The sequence below is a fragment of the Nanorana parkeri genome, unplaced genomic scaffold (assembly GCF_000935625.1).
Source record: "Nanorana parkeri isolate BGI_ZX_2015 unplaced genomic scaffold, ASM93562v1 scaffold207, whole genome shotgun sequence".
NCBI lineage: Eukaryota > Metazoa > Chordata > Amphibia > Anura > Dicroglossidae > Nanorana > Nanorana parkeri.
In genome coordinates this window covers 1,060,305-1,084,543 of record NW_017306475.1, presented here as the reverse complement: position 1 = coordinate 1,084,543, position 24,239 = coordinate 1,060,305, and the positions used below count along the sequence as shown (strand labels likewise).

Here is a 24,239-nt window from a genome sequence, read left to right as displayed (position 1 = left end):
CTGGAAAAGGTACATGAGCTTCTTTCGGGCAGATTACAGCACGTTTGGCCGCACAGACTTCAATGGAAGCGCATTAAAACGCGTGACAAGCGCTTTGAACATTTCTGTGCGCGTTTTGTGCACGGTTTCTCATTCACAGCAATGCACTTTGATCTGCTCAATAAAACGCGCATCTTTGTATACACGTAAAAATGGGCAAGACGTGCACAAACCATGGCAGGGAAAGACCTACGTAAAAACACGTGTTTTACGCGCGGAATGGCTGACGCCTAGGCGTGAATGGAGACTTAGGACATCCAAAGAGAAATGCAGAAGGCAAGAAACCAGACGTTTTCCAAGTGATATTTGTCCACAGTCATATAGAGAAAAATATGGCATGGGTATAAACTGTATGCCTGGCTTGTATGATTAGGTAACTGCACACAAGCACTTTATTACAGGCGTAAGCTTTTTAAAAAAAAAAGAAACCAGCGGCATCAAAGTCAATGAACTAGTGTAAACTTATCTTGAAACCATTTCTGCAGATATGTGCAGAACACAAATATTCTGTACTGTAGTGTTATAGAAATTGATTCAAACATATCCCTCATGCAGAAAACAAAACATGAGATCACTACTATAGATGTGGGGTTTTTGATCTTTGCATTCAGAAGATTATACAGGTTTATAAGTGACAGCAATGCACCTGGTTACTGGAATGCATCTACGCTATAAAAAGTCACGTGTGTACAATTTTCTGTAGTAATCAATGTCAACACACAACTCTATTTATTTTGTTGTGCCACTTCAATCCCATAGCCTTCCTCCCTTTCCATAACCGCCTAGGGAAAAACAAAAATCAGTATACCTCTCCAAAACATGCACATTTCTAGGGCTGCAACTAACGATTATTTTCATAATCCATTAGCTGGCCGATAATTTTTTTCCATTCATTGGTTAAAGAAAAAATTAAATACCATTGTTTATTTAAAATGAAATCCACAAATAGGAGTGTTACAAAGTTTACTTCAGAATAAAACTGCAAGCACATTGTTTGCAATTGCACGGTACAGGAATGCACGGCATTGCAGTACTGTGCGTTCCAGTGCGGGTGTTCATACTGCAGGAGGCGCGTTTGGGCCAGCACAACACATCCTGCAGCAGAATTTATCAGGCAAAAAACAAAAATTACTTTTCCAACCTTTTTTTAATATTTTTATTTTAAATAACTGAATGTATTATATTAGACATTTAAATTAAGTTTCCTGGATTCAAAAAAAATGATTGCTCTCACTCTGGCGCACTCAGCAATATGCAATCGTCGTTTTCGCACGTAGTTGCACCCGACTTGTTTTTCTGTTAATATGCGCGTCAGGGGACTTTAAACTTTTTGGGGGTATTTTTAATTGTATACATTTCTTTTTAACTTCATTGCCATCACATGGGGGGGCTCAAAAGCCCCCTATGTGATGGCACAGGTTCTCTTTAGGGTGACCTCTAGTGTCACCATTCCACTTCACTGGAGAATGACAGCTGCCTCCAGAGGCAGTTGATGTAAATACAGCATGCAGTGGCTTAGAGCAATAGCCTGCCTCCTATTGGCTATTTTAAATTGAAATAGCCGGTTGGCTATTGTACCCGCCCACTGCCTGCTGTCCATCAGCAGAGGAGGACCTGAAGGAGAAAGTTCTCCTTCAGGTCCTCCTCTGCTGTTTGGCTATTGACATTTAAAATAACTAATAGCAGGCGGGTACGGTAGCAGAGGAGGATTGCGGGCACGGCAGCGAGGGGAATGCAGAGGCTCAGCGGTCTCTACTCCCAGCTGGGTGCCGGCTGCATCGTTCTGTGTTCTCTCCGATTAAAGGACACAATCCATGAACACACTCAAAACCGCTTTTTCCAAAATTGTAAGGTGGGTGCTGCAGCTGTTGACAGATGGCAACCGTATAAGTAACAAGTAGGAAAATGGACACCAGCACTCCAATGGCAAACCAGATATGTCTGTTTATTGAGGTATAAGAAGATTAGCAAAATAAACTCAGTGCAACGTTTCCGGGTCTCAAAGGATCCCCTTCACCAGGCACAACAAGTGTTGTGCCTGGTGAAGGGGATCCTTTGAGACCCCAAAACGTTGCCCTGAGTATATTTTGCTATGCTTCTTATACCTCAATAAACAGAAGTCTGATTTGCCATTGGAGTGCCAATGTCCATAATTCTACCATCTGATTAAAGGGGACACAGACCAGAGCATGTAGCGGGTCCCAGAGAGGAGAGCGTGGTGGAGCAGAGCAACGGCAGCAGCAACCAATCGAAAATCAACTAATCAATCAATGATGAGAATCGTTGACAACAATTTTCCATATCGATGATAGATCTTTGCGCCTAGTTTTTTTCTGCCCTACATATTACCCCATGTTTTATCCCTTTAGAATTGCTGCAAGTATTAAAAAAAAACAAAAAAAAAACTATTGATCTGCCAGAAATCCAGCGTTCTCCTACCTTTGAGCCGATGCAAATGCATTGAAATCCCAAGCAGTGTTGTCAGTCCTGCCCAGTTCTCCCTTCTGGACTAGAGAATAACTACCCCTCTTTTAGACCTAATTAAGGGGAGGTGTTCAGTAGTACAACGTAAATACACAACCTGTTTAAATAATGAACTTAACATAAACTTAAGACCAAGTCGGGTTTGCACAGGCAGAAATGATGGGGAAAGAAATGATGAGAGGACTAAAATTCCAGCTTATATTTTTGTACCCTTACACAAATGTTTGTAATAAAAAGAAATGTCATTAAAGAGAATCCTAAGCATTTGTTGGGACCTCAGGAGTAATCAGAGATTTTACCTGAATGATTCATTCTTTACACTTTTTCCATAATAATGGTGGGCTGCCCGAATCAGCTCAGGAAAAGACCCAATCCAGCAAGCCCTCCCCCCATTCACTTCTGCATCATTTGCAGGTCATTTTTAATAGTGCTCTATTGCTCGCTATCAGCAGCAACAGATCCCTATTTCTTCTCATATGTTGGTATAAAGGTGCCCACACACCTTGCGATAATCGTACGATAATTGCAGGAAATCCAAGATGGGCAGATCGTACGTTTTTTTCATTACCTTACAACCCTCGCAAGACTTCAGTCTTGCGAGGGTTGTAAGGTCTGTGGCCAGAAGGCAGAGCGAAACTAAATCAGCTCTGCTTGATTAAGAGCCCATTCACACCAGCTGTGTTGGGCAGCCTTATCCAACACAGACCCAATACATAGACCAGATGCTGCTGTGGTGTACAGGGAAACAGTAAGCCATGCAGTACCTTTTTTTCTGCACTGCTATGAATAGAAATGAATGAAATGTCACTTGGTGACATTTTAATAAAGTTAAAAAAGGTTATGCAATGCGTGCTGGTGTGTGCTACTTGTGTGAATGGGCCCTTAAAGAGGACTGCTAGTAGACTGCTAGCTCATAGAAATGCTAATGTGATGAGTGTTAAACACAATATAAAAAGCACTGTGTTGTATTGTGCTGTAGCAGCATTGCGAACCGTGGAGTGTATTGATTCACTCTTGTGCTTAATACTGGCCTGTGACTGGCACTGACAGCCAACGGCTCTAGCACTAACCACAGCAAGAATCCAACAACACTGCTGAAACCAGGCACAGTTCTCAGATACCACATGGACTATTAAATGCAATCTCAGCATCTGGTAAAACAATGAAACCTGTGACTAAAATAGTTAACAGGACATTTTCACTATAAAATTCTCACCATGAAGCAAAAAACCATTGAGTTTTAACCACTGAAGTCCGGGGTGTTTACACCCCCTTCCTGGCCAGGCCATTTTTCAGTATTTAGCGCTGCAGTAATTTGACTGACATTTATTCAGTCATGCAACGCTGTACTGAAATTAAATTTTGTTTCACTTTTTGGGGACAGATAGATTTTTTTTTTTTTTACTACATAAAGAAAAAAATATTGAAAACATATTTAAAAAAACTGTTTCCCTACATAATGTTATAAAACATTACCCAATTTTTTCGGTAAAATATAAAAAGTGGGGTCACGTCAGGTAAATAGACACTACACATATCAAGCCTTAAAACTGCGCACACACTCGCGATATCGCAAAAAACTACACTGTTAACTCATCAATTTAGAGTTAACAGTGATTGATGGCGCTAGAATTATTGCTCGCACTCAGACGTTCATGGTGATATCTAATGTGTGGCGCAATCGTCGCTTTTGCACGTAGGTGCACCCGACGCATGGTTCCGTGTATGTGGGGGCAGGGGACTTACATTTTTTTTGGCTTCTTTAAAAAAATGTTTGTGATTTTTTTTTTTACTCTGTTCTTTTTTAACAGTTAACTTTATTGCTATCACATGGGGGGGGGGGGGGTAAGAAGCCCCCATGTGATAGCAAAGAAAATGTGACAGGTCCTCTTAATGGAGACATTAGAGGTCAGTTAGACCCCTAATGTCACTTAGGGACCCCCCAAAGAAGCTGATGAAGCAGATATGCTTCACCAGTTTCTCCCCAGCTACAGAAGCTGGAGAAATGACAGCTGACGGCGGAAGTAATTAAATACACATCACTTCCGCATTCAGAGTTCGAAGGAGACATCAGTGGGAGATCCTGTGCTGATCTCCTTCCGGTCTCAGTATCTAGAGCTGCTATGCCAGTCCCAGGCCCGTACGGGGCGTAGCGGAGCCCAGGATAGGCGGGAAGCGACGGAGGGGGACACACACTTCATACAAGTGATTGGGCGGCTCTACAGCCACCCGAATGCTTGTATGTAAACAGCCATCACCGGCTGTTTAAAACGCCCACCCGCATTTAGGAAGCCACTGTCCAGCCCTTTAGTTACAATGGCTGGACGGAAGGGGTTAATATGTGGCAGGTCTATAAACAATTGTGGACAATTACCAGCAGGACATTCCATTTTAATTCACTCCCTGGTGCAGCTATATAAAGCTGCCTGCTATTTTACAAAAAGAAACCTAAAGTGGAGCCATCCTTCAAGGCTTAAAATGTACCTTTCTAATTAGGTTTCATATAACAACCATGCTTAAGTTGGGTATACACAGGTAGGTCCATATGAAAAATCCCCTCAGAACGTTTGAGAATACCATCAGAGGCTTGTCGTTCAAAATTTCGCTTGATTTTCGTTTTTATTGAACATTTGAAATTTGAATGGAGTTTTCTAAACGAAAACCATATTCACTGTTACATAGTTACATAGTAACGGTTTAATTATTTTTTAATCAAAATATTTTTTTCCAACGTGCTCTTTCAAATTTTTTCATCACTGTGGTAGAACTCAAATAATTGATTTCACTGCATCAATGATTAGAAAGTCGAATGAACGTTTCAAGTCGATTTTGTTTGTTCTAAATCCTAACCATGTATAACATAATCATGCACTTGTAGTCCATTGACACTTCCTCCCATCCATGTTACTGAATGTCCATACCTTGGTGCGGACATGGACAGGAGGAAGTGTCTGCAGAAGGCAGAGCATTGCACCCGTGATTTACTGACCGTGGTTGCAATGCTTTACTGGCTCCGATGCAAAATAATAAATGCACATTTTTCTTTAATGAAGTGTGTATTTATTCTTAAGGTGGGATTTCTCTTATATTAATAGAACATATATAAGCATCACCAAATTACATTTCTTGGCCTGATTAAAAAAAACGTCTAAACTCCCTTATGTCATATAGTCTGTGTTCATATAGTCTCAGGCCATCTAGAGCATTGTTGGAATTTCGCATTACCACACATTGCAGACAATATTGTTTTCAATCAACTAAACCCGGTCTGTAGTCTTGCAAGAAACCACAAGAAATAAAGCTGCCCATACACTAATATTTTCTTTGTTCAAGCTGCGGGCTAAATGAAGACAATAAAAAAAGAAGATTCCTACATCAATGCTTATGAAAGTTGATCGAGGAATCTCCCGCTGTCAGAATAACAGAACAGCCGATTGGCTGCTGGCTACAGCCTGTTCAGCAAGAACCAAAAGAAATGTGCATAGTGTATGGCCAGCTTAAGACAAGAATCAGACCCAGCATGTATAACAAATACGTCTGCCTCCATGTCCTTGCTATTAAAAAACGATACAAGTTTGAGAAATAAAAGCATCACGATTTCATATTTTAATAATCTTAAATAAAACAATACAGTGAAGTGAGCAACTGCAGGTCTCCTCAAACTTTCATTTAACATCTAAAGCTGCATCTTCACATCATACAAAAGAGACACTATAAAAGTTAATGAGCAAACTCCTTATCTTGGGCAAGAAGAGCTACTGTCTCTGAAACTACTAGAACTCATGCTAAAATAAATCATTTTCTGAAGGGAATTGTGCACCTGGTATTAGAACAGCACAGGTAAGCATGTTTCCTGGTCCTTTATAATGGGTACAGAAAAAAAGCCTGCACTGCACCTGGTTCAACACCTGCTGCCTATATAACTACCCAACAACATGACGACCAAAGCTACCCTCATGGCTAACTGGTGTGGCATTCACTATTTAAACCCTGCTAGATAATCTGGAAGGATTACATTTCACAATGTTATACTTAACACATTTAAAAATAAACTGCATGGGAAAACAAACTACTGCACTTTTAGGAGCATTTGCAAAAACCTCCAAGCAAAGCGTTTATAAATAAAATGGATTCATGGTGCGTGGTATATGTAAAGTACGTTTACATCTTCTATTTCCAGACGGAGAGGGAAATGTATTCAACCACTGCCAGAAGTAGTAGGTTGTAGTGGATTCATTTTCTCTTTAGGGACCATTCACACTTGCTATGGACATAAACGTGTGCAAAATCATGTGACGTTAAAAAAAAAAAAACAAAAAAAAAAAAAACACACAGTGCCATTCATTGTCAACGCCACCCCATTGTGTTAGAATACAATGCAAAAAAAGAGGGATTCCTCTATCCACGATCATAAGCATGTATTGGAGGAATTAGTTATATTTTCTTTATTGAGCCCACAGGCAATAAGAAAATATAACCGTGTATACCCAGTTTTAGTCTATGGAGAAGCAGCATTGTCAGCCTAGACTGCTTACTCCTGATTTGGATCACAGAACACATCCCCTCTATCCATCTCCATAACACTGGGAAGGTGTTCTGTAGGCCACAGAAGAGAGCTGGGGCTGATAACACAGTTTGGGTTTTTGGTGCATCACTGGATTTCGGTCAGGTATTTTTTGTACTTTGTTGGATGTACCCACTTTGGGGAGAGTGGCCACCAATTTTCTGTCACCAACAAGGATGCACACACAGCAGCAAAAAACAGATAGAAGTTCTACACCTTCTCTCCAATGTGTTGTCTATGCTCTCTGTGCTCCTATTGAAGAGATTTTTCCAATTCCTGTCCTTGGGGCGACAAAAAAGGAAGTGAGGGGAAATAAGATCGAAATAACTGGCTTTTCTCCACTCTAGAAAAAAAATGTAAAAAAGTTTTGACTGGTTTCTACTTAAACTGATTTGCACAAAAAAAAAAAGAAGAAATATCTAACTCCACACACAGCTGAATAAGTCAAAAAAGCAACTCACCCCCTTCCTTAAGGTGCCCATACACTGCTCGATTCTCGTACGAGAATCGGGCAAAATCCCACGATCGTACGAGAATCGAGCAGTGTGAACGAAGACGTGCAACCGTTTCTACTGTACGGTCGCACATCTTTTGTCGAACCAACATGCTCGCAAACCCGCCGAGAATCGTACGAGAACCGTACGATTGTCGGCGGGTTTCTAGCCTGCTCGTCCGATAGCTGCAGAACGGGCCGGTGTGCGCACGCGCACACTGCCCGTTCTGCATTGCGGTCATCGGAAGTCCGCCCCTCAGCGGGGCGCGCTTTCGATGATCACAAGTACGATCTGCCCGTCCAAGGTGGGCAGATCGTACGAGCTTTCAATAAGCATACGACCATCGCAAGACAAAAGTCTTGCGATGGTTGTAAGGTGTATGGGCACCGTTCCATAAAGAGAGTCACAAAGGGTAAAGCTAGTGGTGCATCCTAGGTGAACTCTGTGTAGGACCTCCTTCACAAGGCCACAGGGGGCTGTACACCGCCAAGAACAAGCGTATTTCTGCACCCCAGAGTCACAGTTGTTCACACACAGCCATTGTCCGGCAGCCTGTATAATTCAATTACAATAAAGCCGTTGCTGTCCGCAAATACCTGCAACTCCTGGGTGCCAAAATATCCATCCTGTCTGCGTCCGGACTCGTACGGATGCGCAGTTCGGGTGTGCGTATGACAACGTACAGACGCGTCCTCCCATAGGGAACAGGCTGCTACAAGCAGCACCTGTCCCTCCTGGACGTGTACCCTTTGCCCCGTGTGAATGAGGCCTTAAAAGAAGAACTATGGAGGTGAGTGCAGTGGCACTCACCTCATAGTTCTAGCCGACCTGTAACAATGAGACTGTCACAGGTCGGCTCAGTAGATCGGGAAGTGAGCGAACACATACCGGTGTTCGCTCACTTCTCGATCCTGTCACGGCTCTCTGCCTTAACAGGGGAGGGGCTGGATTCCCCCCTCCCCGCTACGATCCTCTAGCGCTGACTGGCTGAACGGACGGGGGAGGGTACAGCTGGCTCTGCCTCTAGATAGGCAGAGCCAGATGTCACTCACGCAGCTGGGCGGATCCAGACATAATTGTCGGGATCCGCTTCAGCTGCGGCATCTCAGTATACCGCGAACTGTAGCCTAGCTTAGGGTGACGGGAGGACGCTAGTTTGTGTCCTCCCACTACCCTAAGAACTATGGGGAAAAGCCCTAACACCATAGTTCTCCTTTAAAGCATATGGCCCTCTGCATCTGTGTGAATTAGGCTTATTTGCAAAATAAAGATTATGAATAAATGTTGTAAACAATGACATAAAATATCAGTTTAAAAGCATGTAAGCATAAAAAAAAAAAAAAACCTGACAATTTAATTTCAATCCTTCACCATCTACGATTTTCTTAAACTGCCAAAAAAAACTCAAATGTCACTGCTTTGAAACCATGACAACACTGAGGTATAAAGCAGGCAGACCCTCACAATAAGCATGCAGGAAACAAGAATTAAGTGAAATACAGATGTGAGCTTATAGCAAAATAGCAGGAGGCATGAGTCTGCAATGATGTTCCACAACATTCTTCCATTCTACATAACCGACATGAAGACTGCTTTTCTTTAAAAAAAATACAGCAATCATTATTGCCCAAATGTATGCAAATACTGTATATTGCAAATAATGTCCCAGAAATGCAGTTGCTGCAAAAATGAATTGCAAGCAAAAGCAAAATGATGCAGCGAATATTTAAAAGGTAGACATAAAACGATATTGACGGCTTTCTAGTGATGGACCAATAAAGAGTAACAAAAGGGATGATATACTTTACTTTTCTGGAGAAAATGCCGATGACGCTACTGCTACACTGTCAATCAGCCTCTGTGTAAGAGGTGCTAATATAGCTGGAGTCTCCTGCTTCAAGGAATTTTCTTGCCAAACCCAGAGCTTAGTTGGTCAGGATGTTGCCAATTAGACTGTCTTTAATGCATATTGCCTTTTTTATTTAAACTTTCTACTTTGGTATAATACATTCTTTTTTACAGTACCTGCAACTCAGCCACCCATATGGACCATCATATGTTAGCTGGCTTATGTTGCTACTAAAGATAGTAGATTTAAGAACACAAAATAAACTCCTTTTTTAAAGTGCTGTTTACAAGGTATGATACAAATATATGGCGAATATTTAAATAAAAACAATTACAGTAAGACACATTTCCCCCAGCCTTCAACTCCCTCTTCAACCCCTAGAGCCACGCAGGGCCAAATAGTTAAATGTACCCCAGAGCCAGCCTCCTTGCTCCCCTCCTTGATCCCACTGACAAAGATGGCAAAACATTGCTCCAGTCAAACACACACACAATGTAAAAGAAAACATTCTTCTATTGCTCCGTGGTCCAATTCCGATTCTCAGGACTATATTGTAGGCACTTTTTGTGCTGGACACAGGTCAGCATGGGCACCCTAACCATTCTGCTACACGGCCCCATATGCAAGAAAATGCAATGCATTGTGTGTTCAGACATCTTTACACTGGAACTTACATTATCTTTTTCAGCAGTCTGAGCTACAGTAGCTCTTCTATTGGATGGGACTACACGGGCCAGCCTTCGCTCCCCACGTGCATCAATGAGCCTTGGCCTACACGTGCCAATCTTTACTCCCCACGTCCATCGATGAGCCTTGGCCTCCCATGACCCTGCCGCCGGTTCATGAGTTTTCCTTCCATGGACCACATTTGGTAGGTCCTGACCACTGTAGACAATGAACATTTCACAAGAGCTGCAGTTTTGGAGCTGCCCATTATTTCTGCTTCCAACATATCAACTTCAGGGACAAATTGTTGACTTACTGCCTAAATATATCCCACCCACTTCCAGGTGCCATTGTAAAGAGAAAATCAATGTTATTCACTTAACCGGTCAGTGTCAGCTCTGTAGCAAGACTAAGCCCAGGAGCTGATAATTTCCACCAAAAACAGGCCAGCAGCCATCACGGACAGCTAGGGGTTCCAGCATAAAGTCCACCAGGATCTGCTGGAGTTTCTGGGACTTTGCGGTGTGCAGCCTGCTGTGTTGCAGACATCACTAAAGGACTAGAGGACTGCACATTGGTCAGCACGTTGAGCACCACCGATATGCAGAGGCAATTTACGTGACACGTTAGGAACTTTTAGCTATACAAACACTTTAGTGCAACGTTCATTGACAAAGTGTATGTCTCAGAGACACAACAGGAAGCAAATGAAAATCTCACTAACCTAAGGGGATTTTGCCTCTTACACTGGAAAAGGGGTCTCCATTGGAAGATTGGATTTCTCCTCACTTTCAGTCCTGGTGACAATTGTCATCAGGTCGAACAGAGGTAATCTTCACAACAGAGACAAAGAAAGCAATACAAATATTTAAAGAGGGCCTACACCTACCCTGTCCCGTCCAAAAAAAACCCAAAACCTAACAACTTTACATACAGTTCAGAAAGTAAGAGGATGGTTTTCAGCCAAAATCGACCGAAGTGAACAAATGAAAAGCTTCTAAAAATTTGTAAAAATAGGATAAAGTACTCAATACCATTCATCAGTGTGGTCGAGGGATTACACCTTTAAGAGTTATCTAACACCACGTTAACAGCGGTTTCTCATTACTACAGAGCCCTTTGTCTAAGCTTTCTTGGAATAAGCTGAACATTAATCATTAGAAGCATTTCATATAAACTAACCCTTTCCTTTTCACTTCTTCAAAAACTATGTATCCGCTCATTCTGCATCCAGTAACAAAATCTGACACCCAATTAATTAAGAAAATAACCACTGCATTCAGTGGGCTCTCTTAGATGTCTACTGTAGTCTACCATTGGAACCAGAAACTGAGTGAAGCAACTGACAGAATCATGTCCTCATTTTCACAACATATCCACCATATTTGTACATTTAGCCTCACAAGCATTAAGGCCTTGGCGTCTACAAACATGTTTGTGTTTAACAAGAAAAGATCTTCACGACCTCAATACATCAGTTAGATAACGGGTGTTTCCTCCCCTGCCACTGTCCTGGGAATCTTATGGATCTCTGAGACTAACATTATAACAATTGGACTATTAACATTTAAGGGGTTTTATGTGGTTGTTGAAAACATAATATGTCTGCTTTTTTTTATCAATCTATGGTAATCCACTACTGGACACATTCTTCCCAGAATGCCCAGTTGCCAATACAAAACCAAGAGATGGTGTCATGTGAGAAACCTGTGGATTCTACAAGAGGCTTAATAAACAAACACCTGAACACAGCTACCAGACAAGCAATGCCTTTATTATGGCCTTGAGTGAAGGTATTGACTCACAAATGACTAAAACTGAATCTTACCATTGAAGCCTCATAGACTGGAGAATTTACAGCGAATTAACCTACCAGTGCCCACCTAAAACCTGACACTTAGATTGGGTGGATTTGGCCTTTAAAATGCTAATGTGCTAACATTTTTGCCCTGAAAGAGTTGCAAATACAAAAACATTCACAAGTATATAGTACAATATAAATGGGTAAGCCGTATTAGTCCAGCAAATACTTTCAGCAAATATGGAGTCTGACTTTAAATAAAAAAGACACAAAATGCATGGTCCCTTCCTTTCAGTTTGTGCTCCCAATTCTAAACTATGGAACTGCCAAACTATTTGAGGCAGTCAAAGCATCAAAGCACCATTTGCATCTAAAGTCCAGTGTCTGTTTTTTATTAGGTTTCTTTAAAGGGTAAAGGATGACAGCAGCAGCAGCTTGTATGCAAAGTTGTATTGACAAGATTTATCTATCCATCTATCTATCTTGCAAGGAAATCTATGTGAAGCTCCCATGTTAAATGTAGTGTGTCCCTGCTTGTTAGAGTTTGAAGTACACACACGAACAGCAAAAGCATGTACAGAGTGAACTAACAGAGGAATTTAAAATCTGAGGGCTTAAGTATAATTCCACATGTTAAAAACAAACAAAAAGCATACACACTTTCCTTTATGAAATCTCTATTAAACATGCTTTGTGCAGTTTCAAGGGCAGACACACTTTATCAGAGTTGTGATGAAAAAGGTCCGCCCTTGAAACCGGTGATGCACGCTACAGACAGTGGCTGCATGGCCTTTAATTAGATCTTCTACAGGGATTTTTTTCTGTGCAGTGAGGATTAAGGTTTCTTCCTGGAGGTTATTTTATATGACAAAGCGAGTTCGCAAAGAACATGTGAGTACAAGTCTTTATTATTTTTTAATAAAGGTATCACACGATGCTTGAGTGCGGTTTGTTCTATAGTGTTTAATAAAGATTCCTAGTCTGAATGAAGCGGAAATCTGTGCATACTATGTACTAGTAACCAATAAAGTGGATACCTTGTATTGCAATCAAAACAAATAAGAGAACATTTACCCTAAAAACAAAATATATTAAAGTTTCCCCACTACAAGATTATATGCTTTTTTTCCCCACTGAACAGCTGTTTAAATAACATTTCACATACACTGTGACAATTCTCCAACCAAAGGAAAAGTAAACTACAATGTCTTTATCTGTAGCCTGGTGCCAGGGCACTAACATAATAAAACTTCAGTTAAGCTTTAATAATGATTACCAGTCATAAAAAAAAAAAGAAGAAAAAAAGAAGGGTTTATAAATCATTGCATCAAACTACATGATATACAGAATGACAGACGCATTTAACAGTTTTTCAAATAGAAGGTGGACCCTTGCAGGCTGAAACATTGCTGAAAACAAGGACCAGGGATGTCGCAATGACAGGGTGACATCCCACTAGTTTAGCCAACAAGGGAGTGACACTACAGGAGAAGTTGAGTGGACTTTTAGGGGTTTCTGCCACTACTGAGTTGCTGCCAGTGACATAATCTCTCGTATGTCAGGTGCCTAAAGACTAATTTGCCCTGAAAGCGACTTAAAACCCATCTCCAGACAAACCACAAACCAAAAAAATCCCCTTGCAGTGGGGATACCCCCTCTGCAAAGGTTAAAGGAGAACTATGAGGTGAGTGAAAATCACTCATCCTCATATTTCGAGCTGGCATGTGACAATGAAACGGTCAAGTCAGCTCAATTGATCAGGAAGTGAGCGAACACATACTGTCGCTTGCTCACTTCTCGATCATCTCCCTGCACAGAGTGGTGACCGTCAGTCACTGCTCCCTGCAGGGATTCCCCCCTTCCCCGATCCTCCAGCGCTGACTGGAGGAATGGACAGGTGAGGAGCGGGTACAGATGGCTCTGCTTCTAGATGGCAGAGCCCGCTGTCACTCATGCAGCTGGGTGGATCTCGTGATATCCTGAGCTTTGGGTCACGGGAGGACGCTAGTATATGTCCTCCCGTGACCCTTAAGAGAACGATGGGGAAAAACACTTACCCCATAGTTCTCTTTTAAGTGCTCATATATGATTAACGAACAGGAAAAAAAATGTATTAAACTTACCTGATCACCGTTCCCTCCTCACAGTCTCTTCTCCCCTTTGCTCCAGAGGTCTAAGGACAGGTAATGTCATGTCTAATGCTGATTTCATACACCTGCATTAGACATGAGCATGCCGGGGGACAGTTCACAAGCTAGAGAGGAGAGAGATGAGCACTGACCCCTGGGAGAGCAGGGGTCGGTAAATAAAAAAGTGCTATGCTTCTGTCCCCTAGGCATAAAACAAGAACCACTGCTTGGGTTGTTTTATGATTTGTCTGGAGATGTGCTTTAAGTATTTGAAACCCTTGCAAAACATTGAGTGGAATTTATCAAAACTGGAGCAGACAAAATCTGGAGCAGCTGTGCATGGCAACCAATCAGCTTCTCCCTTTCATTTTCAAATCTTAACTGAACTGGAGATGGAAGCGGATTCGTTGCCATGCACAGCCGCACCTGATTTTGTCTGCTCCAGTGTTGATAAATTCCCCCCATTATGTGTAACTGTCTGTGTTCTAGCGTAAAGGAGCTGTTACTCTGTAACACATCCAATGGATGCAAACAGGTCTTCTTTATTAGCAAATATTTTCTTCAATATTTGAGCCAAAATGTTTTTGGAAGGATTGGAAATCAATACGGTGATGGCTCAGGCATCTCAGATAGACCTTTACCCTGCAAGTTTTTCCCACCATTGACTCCTTATCTGCTCACAGAGTTTACTATGCACATGTTAGCTTTATGACTACTTTCAGCACTTTCATTCCCTCACATAATCAGCACAGTGACCTTTGGCCACTGCAGAAAGTAACCAGCAAAGCAGAGCCGCAGGCAATTTGACAAACAGCAAAGGGTCTTTCACTGAACTCTGGGGCTGCTTTGTTAAACGTACATAGTTAGCATAGCTCTGCAGAAAACATAAATTATCCGTTTTCTTGCAGGCTGGACTGTCAGTGAAATGAAGACAGAGGAAAACAGCTGACACTAAAAACAAGAAAAGAAAATGATAAAAGCCAATGTTTAAAATCTGTTTTAGCATGTTTACCAGAGATTATGCTATATTCTAGCCATTGTTTTGTTAAAGTGAAAACATGTGTTATAAACAGACCTGAACAAGTAACAGAAACAACAGACCTGGAGCATCTCAATCTAGTGATGGGGGCATGTTTCTAAAGTTTTCCAGCTTTTAACAAAGTCTGAGGAACTCTGCGATTGGTGTGGCTGTGCTTTGAATTGCTGATTTGTAACGCTATGGTCCTTGGTATAGTTCGGACTACAACTTTAATCATGAAGTTTTCCTAGGTTTTTATCCCATAATCCTAAAGGACTTCGTAACATTGACATTTTTTAAATCCCCAAGTTCTACATTGCAGTATGTTGCTTTTGAAATCCAGCAATATAGCTCTTATAGAAGGCTCCATTCACATATAGCACTTGCGTCTCCCGCTCGGTTTTCTGTGCGGGACAAAAACGCAAAAAAATGTTAATCTGCACAGATGCCGCTCATTTGCGGCTATTAAATAACCGCGAACGTGCTGAATCCACTGGATTATCGTGCTTGTACTATTTTGGGGGTCCCTGCAATAGTCTGCACGATGCACATTAAAGTTTAGGAGCGGCTCAGCTCGTATCCATTACAGCTGAATACGCGCGGACAGCCGCTCCAGTGTGAATGGAGCCTTAGGCTGTTCTACACAAGTGTCTCTAAATCCAAGAGCAAAAATGTAACCGAATATAATAAATGTTATATATTGCAGATTACCAGTCCTTAGAGGTGGTGGCTGCATTGGTTTTCCTAATAAAAGCATAAGAGAGTATACACCCATATCATTTGTTTCCTTTAACCTGCCAGCTGAGCAAAGAAAACAAAAAAAAATATAACAGATTATCGTAGGCACCTAAGCTACGTGAGTTCCGAGGCTGTCGCTCTCAACCCCCCCCCCACCTCTCTACCTTCTGATTCTCTTCTTTCTCTTATCTTACACTTCGTGTTGTCCTACTGACCACCAAGGTTATACTTGCGAAGTCCCGCAGTGGATATGCAAGATTATTGCACATGGACCTAGTTCACCTACGAGTTGAATAAACAGGCTAGGTCGAGACATAGGCAAAGTCAGTGTACTGTTATGTAATATTAGAATGCATACCGGACTGTTATCCGGGTACATGAGTTTTGATTTGATTGGGTGAATATCCATACATAGTTTGCTACAGTTTCATCTATATTGTACACCTTTTTGGATGTTCTGCATTATACTATGTACAATTCTATGCAAAATTCAAAATAAAGAAAACATGTTTAAAAAAAAATAAAAAAAAAATATAACAGATTTCTCCGTCATGGATGTAAGAATCTCCCACTGCGAGCATTGTGTCCGGACATTGGCGCCAGCTACTGCCAAAACACCTGAATTGTGCTTGAAACTGATTTGCTGCAAGCACTGTCCAGCCACCATTCAGCCTTTGGCAAAAAGTCGATCTAATGATCAGCTTCTGTCGAGGGAATAGGGTCACCAGTGGATCCCATTTCGAACGGTGTTCCCAGCTTTAAGCTGGCCATACACCTTACAATTTATCTGCAGATTTTCGGTGGTCAGATGGAAAAGGTGCAACAGATTCCTCCATCTACACTTAAGGCCCCATTCACACTAAGCGACTTACCTATAGCGGCGGATCCGCGCGGCCGGAATAGCACGACTGTTCGGGGCGACGTCCAGCGACGATAGCGCGACCTTTACCATCGGGTTCCATTGACAAATAGAAAAATTGCGCAAAATCCGCCGAAAAAAGGGTCCTGCTGAAGCAGTGGCTACCCGTTCAGCATTGCAGTCATCGGAAGCCCGCCCCTCAGGGGGGCGGGCTTGCGATGATTGCAGGTGTGATCTGCCTGTCCAAGATGGGCAGATCGTATGTTTTTTTAATTACTTTACAACCCTCGCAAGACAAAAGTCTTGCAAGGGTTGTAAAGTGTACGGGCACCTTTAGACAGACCTGCTATCCAAATTCATGCACCATTCATTTCAGCGCTTAGCAAATATTTAGTCAATTCATGTTACAACATAAATGTAAAGTAAAATAATATTATTTAATATTTAGCTGAGGCACATAGTCATCTGTTAACAGCATGGGAGGATATAAAGAAAACATTTGAGCTGCCCAGCTTAAAAGGAAAATGACACCTTTGTACTTTTATTTTCTAGAGAGAAAACCAAAATTCTAATGTTCTTGTGCATCAGCAAACATGACCTGTGACCAACTGAAACTCTAGGGAAGCCTGTAATGAGAGAAATACAAGGGCTGTCATGGCTGACTCTCGTCTAAAAATGCTAGCACACGTATGCAGTAAGTGAAGTCAAAGCTGCATATGAATTCCAGGTCTGTACTTTAAAGTGTTGAGGCCACTAACTCATGACAGCAACTTGCATATTTAGAAGACGCTGCACAAAATAGCAGCCCCTTTCTTATTACAGGCTTCTTCAAACAAGTTTAGCTCCTACTTTATAAATCTCAGCACTGGAAGCATGAGTCAGCTCTCCTGTCTGGCCATTGGACATTTAAACTGGGCTATGTTCTCCACCACCCTGGATTTGTGTGGAGACTGATCGGAGCAGGGTATCATTCGATGGAAACTTCCTATGGGACCCCCCATATGAGCAGCAGAACCATGTTGTGAAGTAATGCACAGACAGAAAACCCCTAAGCAATGCAGAGGATTGGAAGAACACATCCTAACCAAGGAGGGCGGTCATTGGAAATTAGGAAAATAATATGATGACCCACAGACGATTTTCTATTTGGGGATTATAAGAAGCGTATTCATTATATACCTGGACGAAGGGTAGAAACCCAAACCAGCCATACAAGTATGCCATTAGGTTTGTGTGTGCGAGTTCACTTCAGAGAGTCTCTTTAACATATAATAACAAAAAAAAAAAAAAGTCTTCAGAATTCTCTGCATAAAATTGCTTCCTACCCATGAGCCGCACTGTGCATGACCTGAATTTATAATCAAGTTAGATGTAGCCATTACTATACATATAGGGTGCCCCACCCTGTACACAAATCACCCATAGAAACAGACGAGAGAGGGGCATCAAAAAGTCAATGAAGAAAATGCACAACAGTATTTTCCACATAGATGCTTAAAAAAGGTTTTAACACAAACCTGTAAACATTTTAGTGACTGTTCTGCTCTGCTTGCGGGCTGAACATATTAGAAGAAGCCAGGGAGGAAAGAATTCGTGATGACTCGCTAAAAGATCTGCTATGGTTCCAGATAATCCAGATGGTCTGTGTTCTCCTTCAGTTACGTTGCACCCTTCATCAACTGAATCGACAACCATCAAAAGACTCTGAGTAGGCGAATTCATGGCCAGCAAAGGGAGAAGAACACACCTAAAACCAGAAAAGAAATTACTCTTGTATGCTGAATTCCTTGTCATGCAGAAACTATCTGATCAGTAATGAGATAACATATTATGTGTAATTAGTGTTGGCCATACATGCAATGTCAATGTATTCCTTTGATTTTTTTTTTTTCTGCTGATGTTTGTACATGGGACAGTTGCTAAATGTGCAAAATATTTTACCAACCGAACTTTCACGCATGCTGAGAAATTTCTGCTCGAGTTGCTAAAGATGTTCAGCTCTATGAAACACACATTCATCCCTCATCATCTTATGTCCTTTTTAAATGATCCAGGTACTGAATAGCATGCTCAGTTCTTTGTTGCACTGTCCACAAGTCCATGTTTTATTTACTTAAATACAATTAGATATAAAATCAGATTAACACAGATATGCACTGAACAGTAGTTTACCACATATAAACTATGAAGGTCGTCTACCACAAGTTGTCTTCTTAATACAGAAGATTATTTGGCTAATTCCTGTTTAGCAAATGGTAGTGTACAGGCGTCTGAGCATCGTGCTTTTACGTTTTTTAAACTTTTTTTATACAAATAACATTAGCCCTATATCGAGTGCAGTGTATGTGAAATGACACAAGGATCCTGCAAACAAAATAAAGAAGCCAAGTATTAACATCACGCACATCCTAACATACAGTGTGGAAAATAATTATTTGATCCCCTGCAGATTTTGTAAGTCAGCCCACTTACAAACAATTTAAAAGGTCTATCATTTTGTATTTGAAATGTTATAAATTGAGTTGAAGTTCAGTGAGTAAAATAAGTATTTGATCCCCAAGCAAAACATGACTTAGTACTTGGTGGAGAAACGCTTGTTGGAAAGCACAGAGGTAAGACACACATCTCAGGAGGGATTTTGGTCCACTCTTTTTTACAGATCTTCTCTAAATCCTTAAGATTTCTTGGCTGTAGCTTTGCAACTCGAAGTTTCAGCTCCCTCCATACATTTTCTGTAGGATTAAGGTCTGGAGACTGGCTAAACCACTCCATGAACTTAATGTGCTTCTTCTTGAGCCACTGCTTTGTTGCCTGGGTTGTTTTGCGTCATTGTCATGCTGAAAGACCCATCCACGACCCATCTTCAGTATTCTGGCTGAGGGAAGGAGGTTCTCATCCAAGATTTTACAATACATGGCCCCGTCCATTGGCCCCTAAATGCAGCAAAGTCAGCCTCCTTCTCAATGCATGGCGGTGTATTGTGTTACCAAAGGCTTGTTTGGTGACTGTGGTCCCAACTGCCTTGAGATCATTCACAAGATCCTCCTGTGTAGTTCTGGGCTGATCCCCCACTTGTCTCATGATCTTCCTTACCCCATGAGGCAAAATCCTGCATGGAGCTCCAGACCGAGGGCAATCGATGGTTATTTTGTATTCCTTCCATTTGCGAATAATCGCTCTAACGGTCGTTTCCTTCTCACCAAGCTTCTTGCTGATAGTCTTGTAGCCCATTCCAGCCTTGTGCAGGTCTACAATCTTGTCCCTAACGTCCTTAGCTCTTTGGTCTTGCCCATGGTGGTGACGTTTAAATGAAAGAAAGAGATTCTGTGGACAAGTGTCTTTTATATACGGTTATCGTTGGTTGGTAAGGGGACCAAATACTTATTTTACTCACTGGACTGCAACTCAAATTATAACATTTGTATCATGTGTTTTATCTGGATTTTTGGTTGATATTCTGTCTCCATCATCTCAAATACTCCTATGATAACAATTATAGACCTTTCATTTCTTTGTAAGTGGGCAAACCTACAAAATCTGCAGGGGATCAAATGATTATGTTCCTCACTGTATATGTACACATGCCCTTAAAAGACGTAGATATATTAGAAGAGTTTTACCTGCCAAAGCATTTGTCATTTGTTCAGAAAGTTTTGTATACATGCACCCCAGCCAGATCCTTAATCTACACTGTAGCAGTAGCACAGCTTACTTCAAACCTCCTGGCTGCCCAATGAGAGACTGACAACATCATCCATGTATTCTTTGGTGTAGAAATTATTTTATTGTGACGTGGAAAATTATTGTGAACTAACTGATGCACCGTGGTGATTCATGGACTGTATAAGGACACATTCTAAATATAACTGGATTCGAGTGTAGACACAAAAAATACTGACTGAAATGCTATTTTTATGATATTATTAGTTGTGTTTAAAAATACATGCAAAGAAAACCTGCGATTAAAAGAGAACTATGGCCAAACATTTATTGGCCATAGTTCTCTTTAGGGTCACAGAAAGACATTTACTCCTTCTGTGACCCAAAGCTACATTATAGCCCACTATATGCTGACAGCCCAGTGCCGCGGTACAGCCGAGGAGGATCTACCCCGCTGCCTGATTGACAGATGGTTCTGCCTCTGTAGAACCAGAGCCAGCTGTGCCCCAATAGTGTCGAAGTGTGACAGCTGCAGGTGTCACACATCGGTTCGGAGTATGGGGATGAGTGATTAGTCACTGACTGAAAACACATATGCAGCAACTCAACAAGCCAAAGTGAAGTCAGATATCCTTCTATGCATACTTGTTCCAGGTTGGCGACTTTGAATGTAATGAAGCTTTTAGATCAGGAGAACTGCCATGCAACTGGTATTTCCATAAGGACAGCTAACCAATGACAGATTTCTCATTCCTCTTAGTTCGGCTTCATTTAAAGCTTTAGTAGTTATAGAACTGCATGAATTGTTTCTTTTAAAGCTGCAATCTAGAACATCTGGATAACCCTGTGCTTCAAAATTTTGGATTCCTTATCTTGATTCCAACCTAACCATTTTCATCACGTGCCAATATGATTGGACTGAAATGTTGCTTGGAATCACAAAAATACATTGGTGTAATCATTTTCTCCCACCACTAAGAAAAAAAGGACGATAATGAAGAAAATGGCTAGACAATACTACCTTTTTAATTACTTCTTTAATTACAGCACCTTTAAAGCCAATCAATGCAGTTGTGTGCCAGTTAAAAGGAATTAAACGTATTTTAAACACAACTGGTGTAAGAACCTGAAACTTTCTGGCACATTAGTAGAAGACTAGGAAAGGGAGGGTCAAAGTCAGCTACATGAACAAGTGTTGACAAAGCAAAGTGCTCAATGTAGTTAAATCAACACTGGACAAATCCCAGGAGTCAGGTAGCCAACGCTCCTTAAGGGTCGGTGCACACCTAGGCGACACCAGGACCACGCGATCCCAGGACGAAGAGGTCTGCCCCGGGCCTTAAAATTACAGCTGGCACCTAGCATTTGAGGTTCCACTAGTTGTCAATGGAGCTGGTTCATTGATTGGACAGACTGGCTCCTGGATTCCGTACTAAATTTCTCCACCCGATTCAAACATATATGCAGGGGCTGTTTTATATGCCAAAGGAATATTTTTTTATTTTTTTAGGGCTCTCCTATCTCCTGTACTGAAATTGTAATGTTCATTGTATTGTCTCCCTCAATTTTGTAAAGCGCTGCGCAAGCTGTTGGTGCTCTATAAATCATGTAAAATAATTTCTATCCATTTGGTTTTCACATTTACTCAGCCCTTCCAGGACGACAACAAACAGTCAGGTTGGTGACCTGTGTTTTTGGATTTGATCAACACAGCTTGGTCACCTCCCTGCCCCTAGTCTGACTCGAAAATGAAGGCGCAAAAGCAGATTGATGCTTTGCCCCCTAGTCTCTCTGCTCTCGCCTTCCGTCACCATATATTCATGACCGGATTGGTTTAGGGTTAGTTCACACCAGAAACTGCATCACAACTGTGTGCATCTGCGCAGCTGCACTGTGCTGCGTTTTGATGCGTTTGCAATGCGTTCGTTTAGGAGTTCAGTCATGCTTTCTTTGTTGGCTGGCATGGTGCTAGTTTTGACTTTAGCCATTCTTTTTTCTGTGTGTGTGTGTTCTGTTGCTTTTGATGCGTTTGCAATGCTTTTGCACTGCGTTTGATGCGATTTAATGCAGTTAAAGTAGGACAAGCAGTACTTTTTCTGACTGCAGTTGAATCGACTGCAATGGTGTGAATTAGGCACAAGAAAGCCCATAGAAAAGCATTGGGATGCATTTTAACTGCGCAGTTGAAATAAAGGGACTGCATATGGTGTGAACAGGCCATTAAAGCACTGTACTTCCCTCTCCCAGTGCTTCTGCTTTACACAGGTCAATTTCACGTATTTACATTACTTTCATTTAATGATTTGAAACACAACCACATTCATTATTTTTTTTCTTTTGTACCTGCTTTGAGTTCAGCGGTTTAATTAGCCATCCTAGGTATTATTGTAACTAAAACTGGATATTTTTTAGCCCAGAGCATCCATGTATTGTATATACTGAAAAAGGAAACCTGCTGAAGGACTATATACAAAACCTTGTTTTATGTACAAAGGTTAGCCAAGTACTTGCTCCTCAAAGCCATACTTGTTCCTGAGGAATATTATACATACACTCCTATGGATATATCAGTATCATTTCAAAGCCACACTATGAGATGTACAATTCAGCTACAAAACTGCTCTGTACAATTCAATGGGGCCTTGTGTTAATGTTAAACTTTAACAGACTTCAGTGAGAAATTCATTGGTAGAATTGATATGCCTCTTGAGCTTCATCACTGCCTCATAAAAATAATAATTATAGGTTTATTGAGGTAAAATATAAATGGAAAACTATAAGTCCTTCAAAACTTAAAATATTAGTATGTCAGGCAGTAACATACAATGTACTGTAAAATAGAGCATTTTAAAAATGTATAAGACGTGGAAAGTGTAGCAAGTCTTTTTACAGACACACACAATTTTTAACCTGAGCATGTTGGGTATCTATTTACTCGCCATAACCTGTTTTTTTATATTTCACCAAAAAAAAAAAAAAGAAGAAGAAGGTATTCCATTGTGTTTTGGGGCACTAAATTTAACTCAAGTGCATTTTTACAACATTGTTGGGTTTGATAGAGTTGCTCTAATATCGTGCAACATGAAAATTTGCAATTGCCGACATTTAATTCTACAGGGTCTGGGCTTTTAGAAAATATATCATGTTTGGGGGGTTAATTTTCAGGCCTATGGATGTGGATTATAACAAAAAGGCCTCGACAGTGAAAGGGTGCTTAAGGGGTTAAAGATTTAACAACTACAGATAGCACACAATTTCTTTAAACCCTGGGTTAGCTTCAATGCTACATGAGCACCAAGAGGGCATTTATTTGCAGAATATTTCGGCTGTACTTTTAAACTGACCCTAATACTGGCCAAACAGTCATTTTCTAAGGAGCTAACCTTTCACTAACAGTTTATACATTTATGTTTGGTAGCAGGTAGTTTATCAGATCGCACTTCAGCGGAACGCAGGGAGCCGGCCGGCTTGCGTTCCACAGGCTGAATGCATGGGAACGCGGACTTTACGGTGTGAACCGGCTCTCACCCATTAAACAGCTTACAAACAATTTGCAGTGCTATTCGTCTTATGACAATTATTCTTAACCTGTGTAACCTCAGAACCCACATTTGCCCTTGGTCATTAAGTCACGACCCAAGTTGCGCGGCATTGCGGTACCACACGTTTCGGTGCGGGCAATTGAACTGTGGTGTGTTTGGGGTGCCATGCAAATGGCACCAGAATGCACGGTAGGTGCGATTGAGTAGTACAGTGCATTCAGCGCTGAGCACCATATTTTGAATGGCTGCCCGAAGTGAGAACAGACAGTGCTTCACTAGGAGGAGGCTGAGGAGCCTCTCACCTAGTGCAGTGGAAGGCATGCGGCTGATCCACTGTCTTATGAGATACATTAGGAAATAAGTATTTGTATAAAAAACAACCAAGTCTGGTCCCAT

General features: G+C 41.3%; 1 protein-coding gene across 1 annotated transcript in view; it reads right to left on the bottom strand.

Annotated features, from left to right (window-relative positions):
* ANKRD50 (ankyrin repeat domain 50) overlaps window positions 1-24,239 on the bottom strand; it is a 62,158-nt gene that overhangs the window by 4,801 nt on the left and 33,118 nt on the right. The window contains exon 3 of the mRNA XM_018555676.1: window positions 18,159-18,388. Coding sequence (XP_018411178.1) covers window positions 18,159-18,388 — 230 coding nt within the window. The remainder of the gene's footprint in view (window positions 1-18,158; window positions 18,389-24,239) is intronic.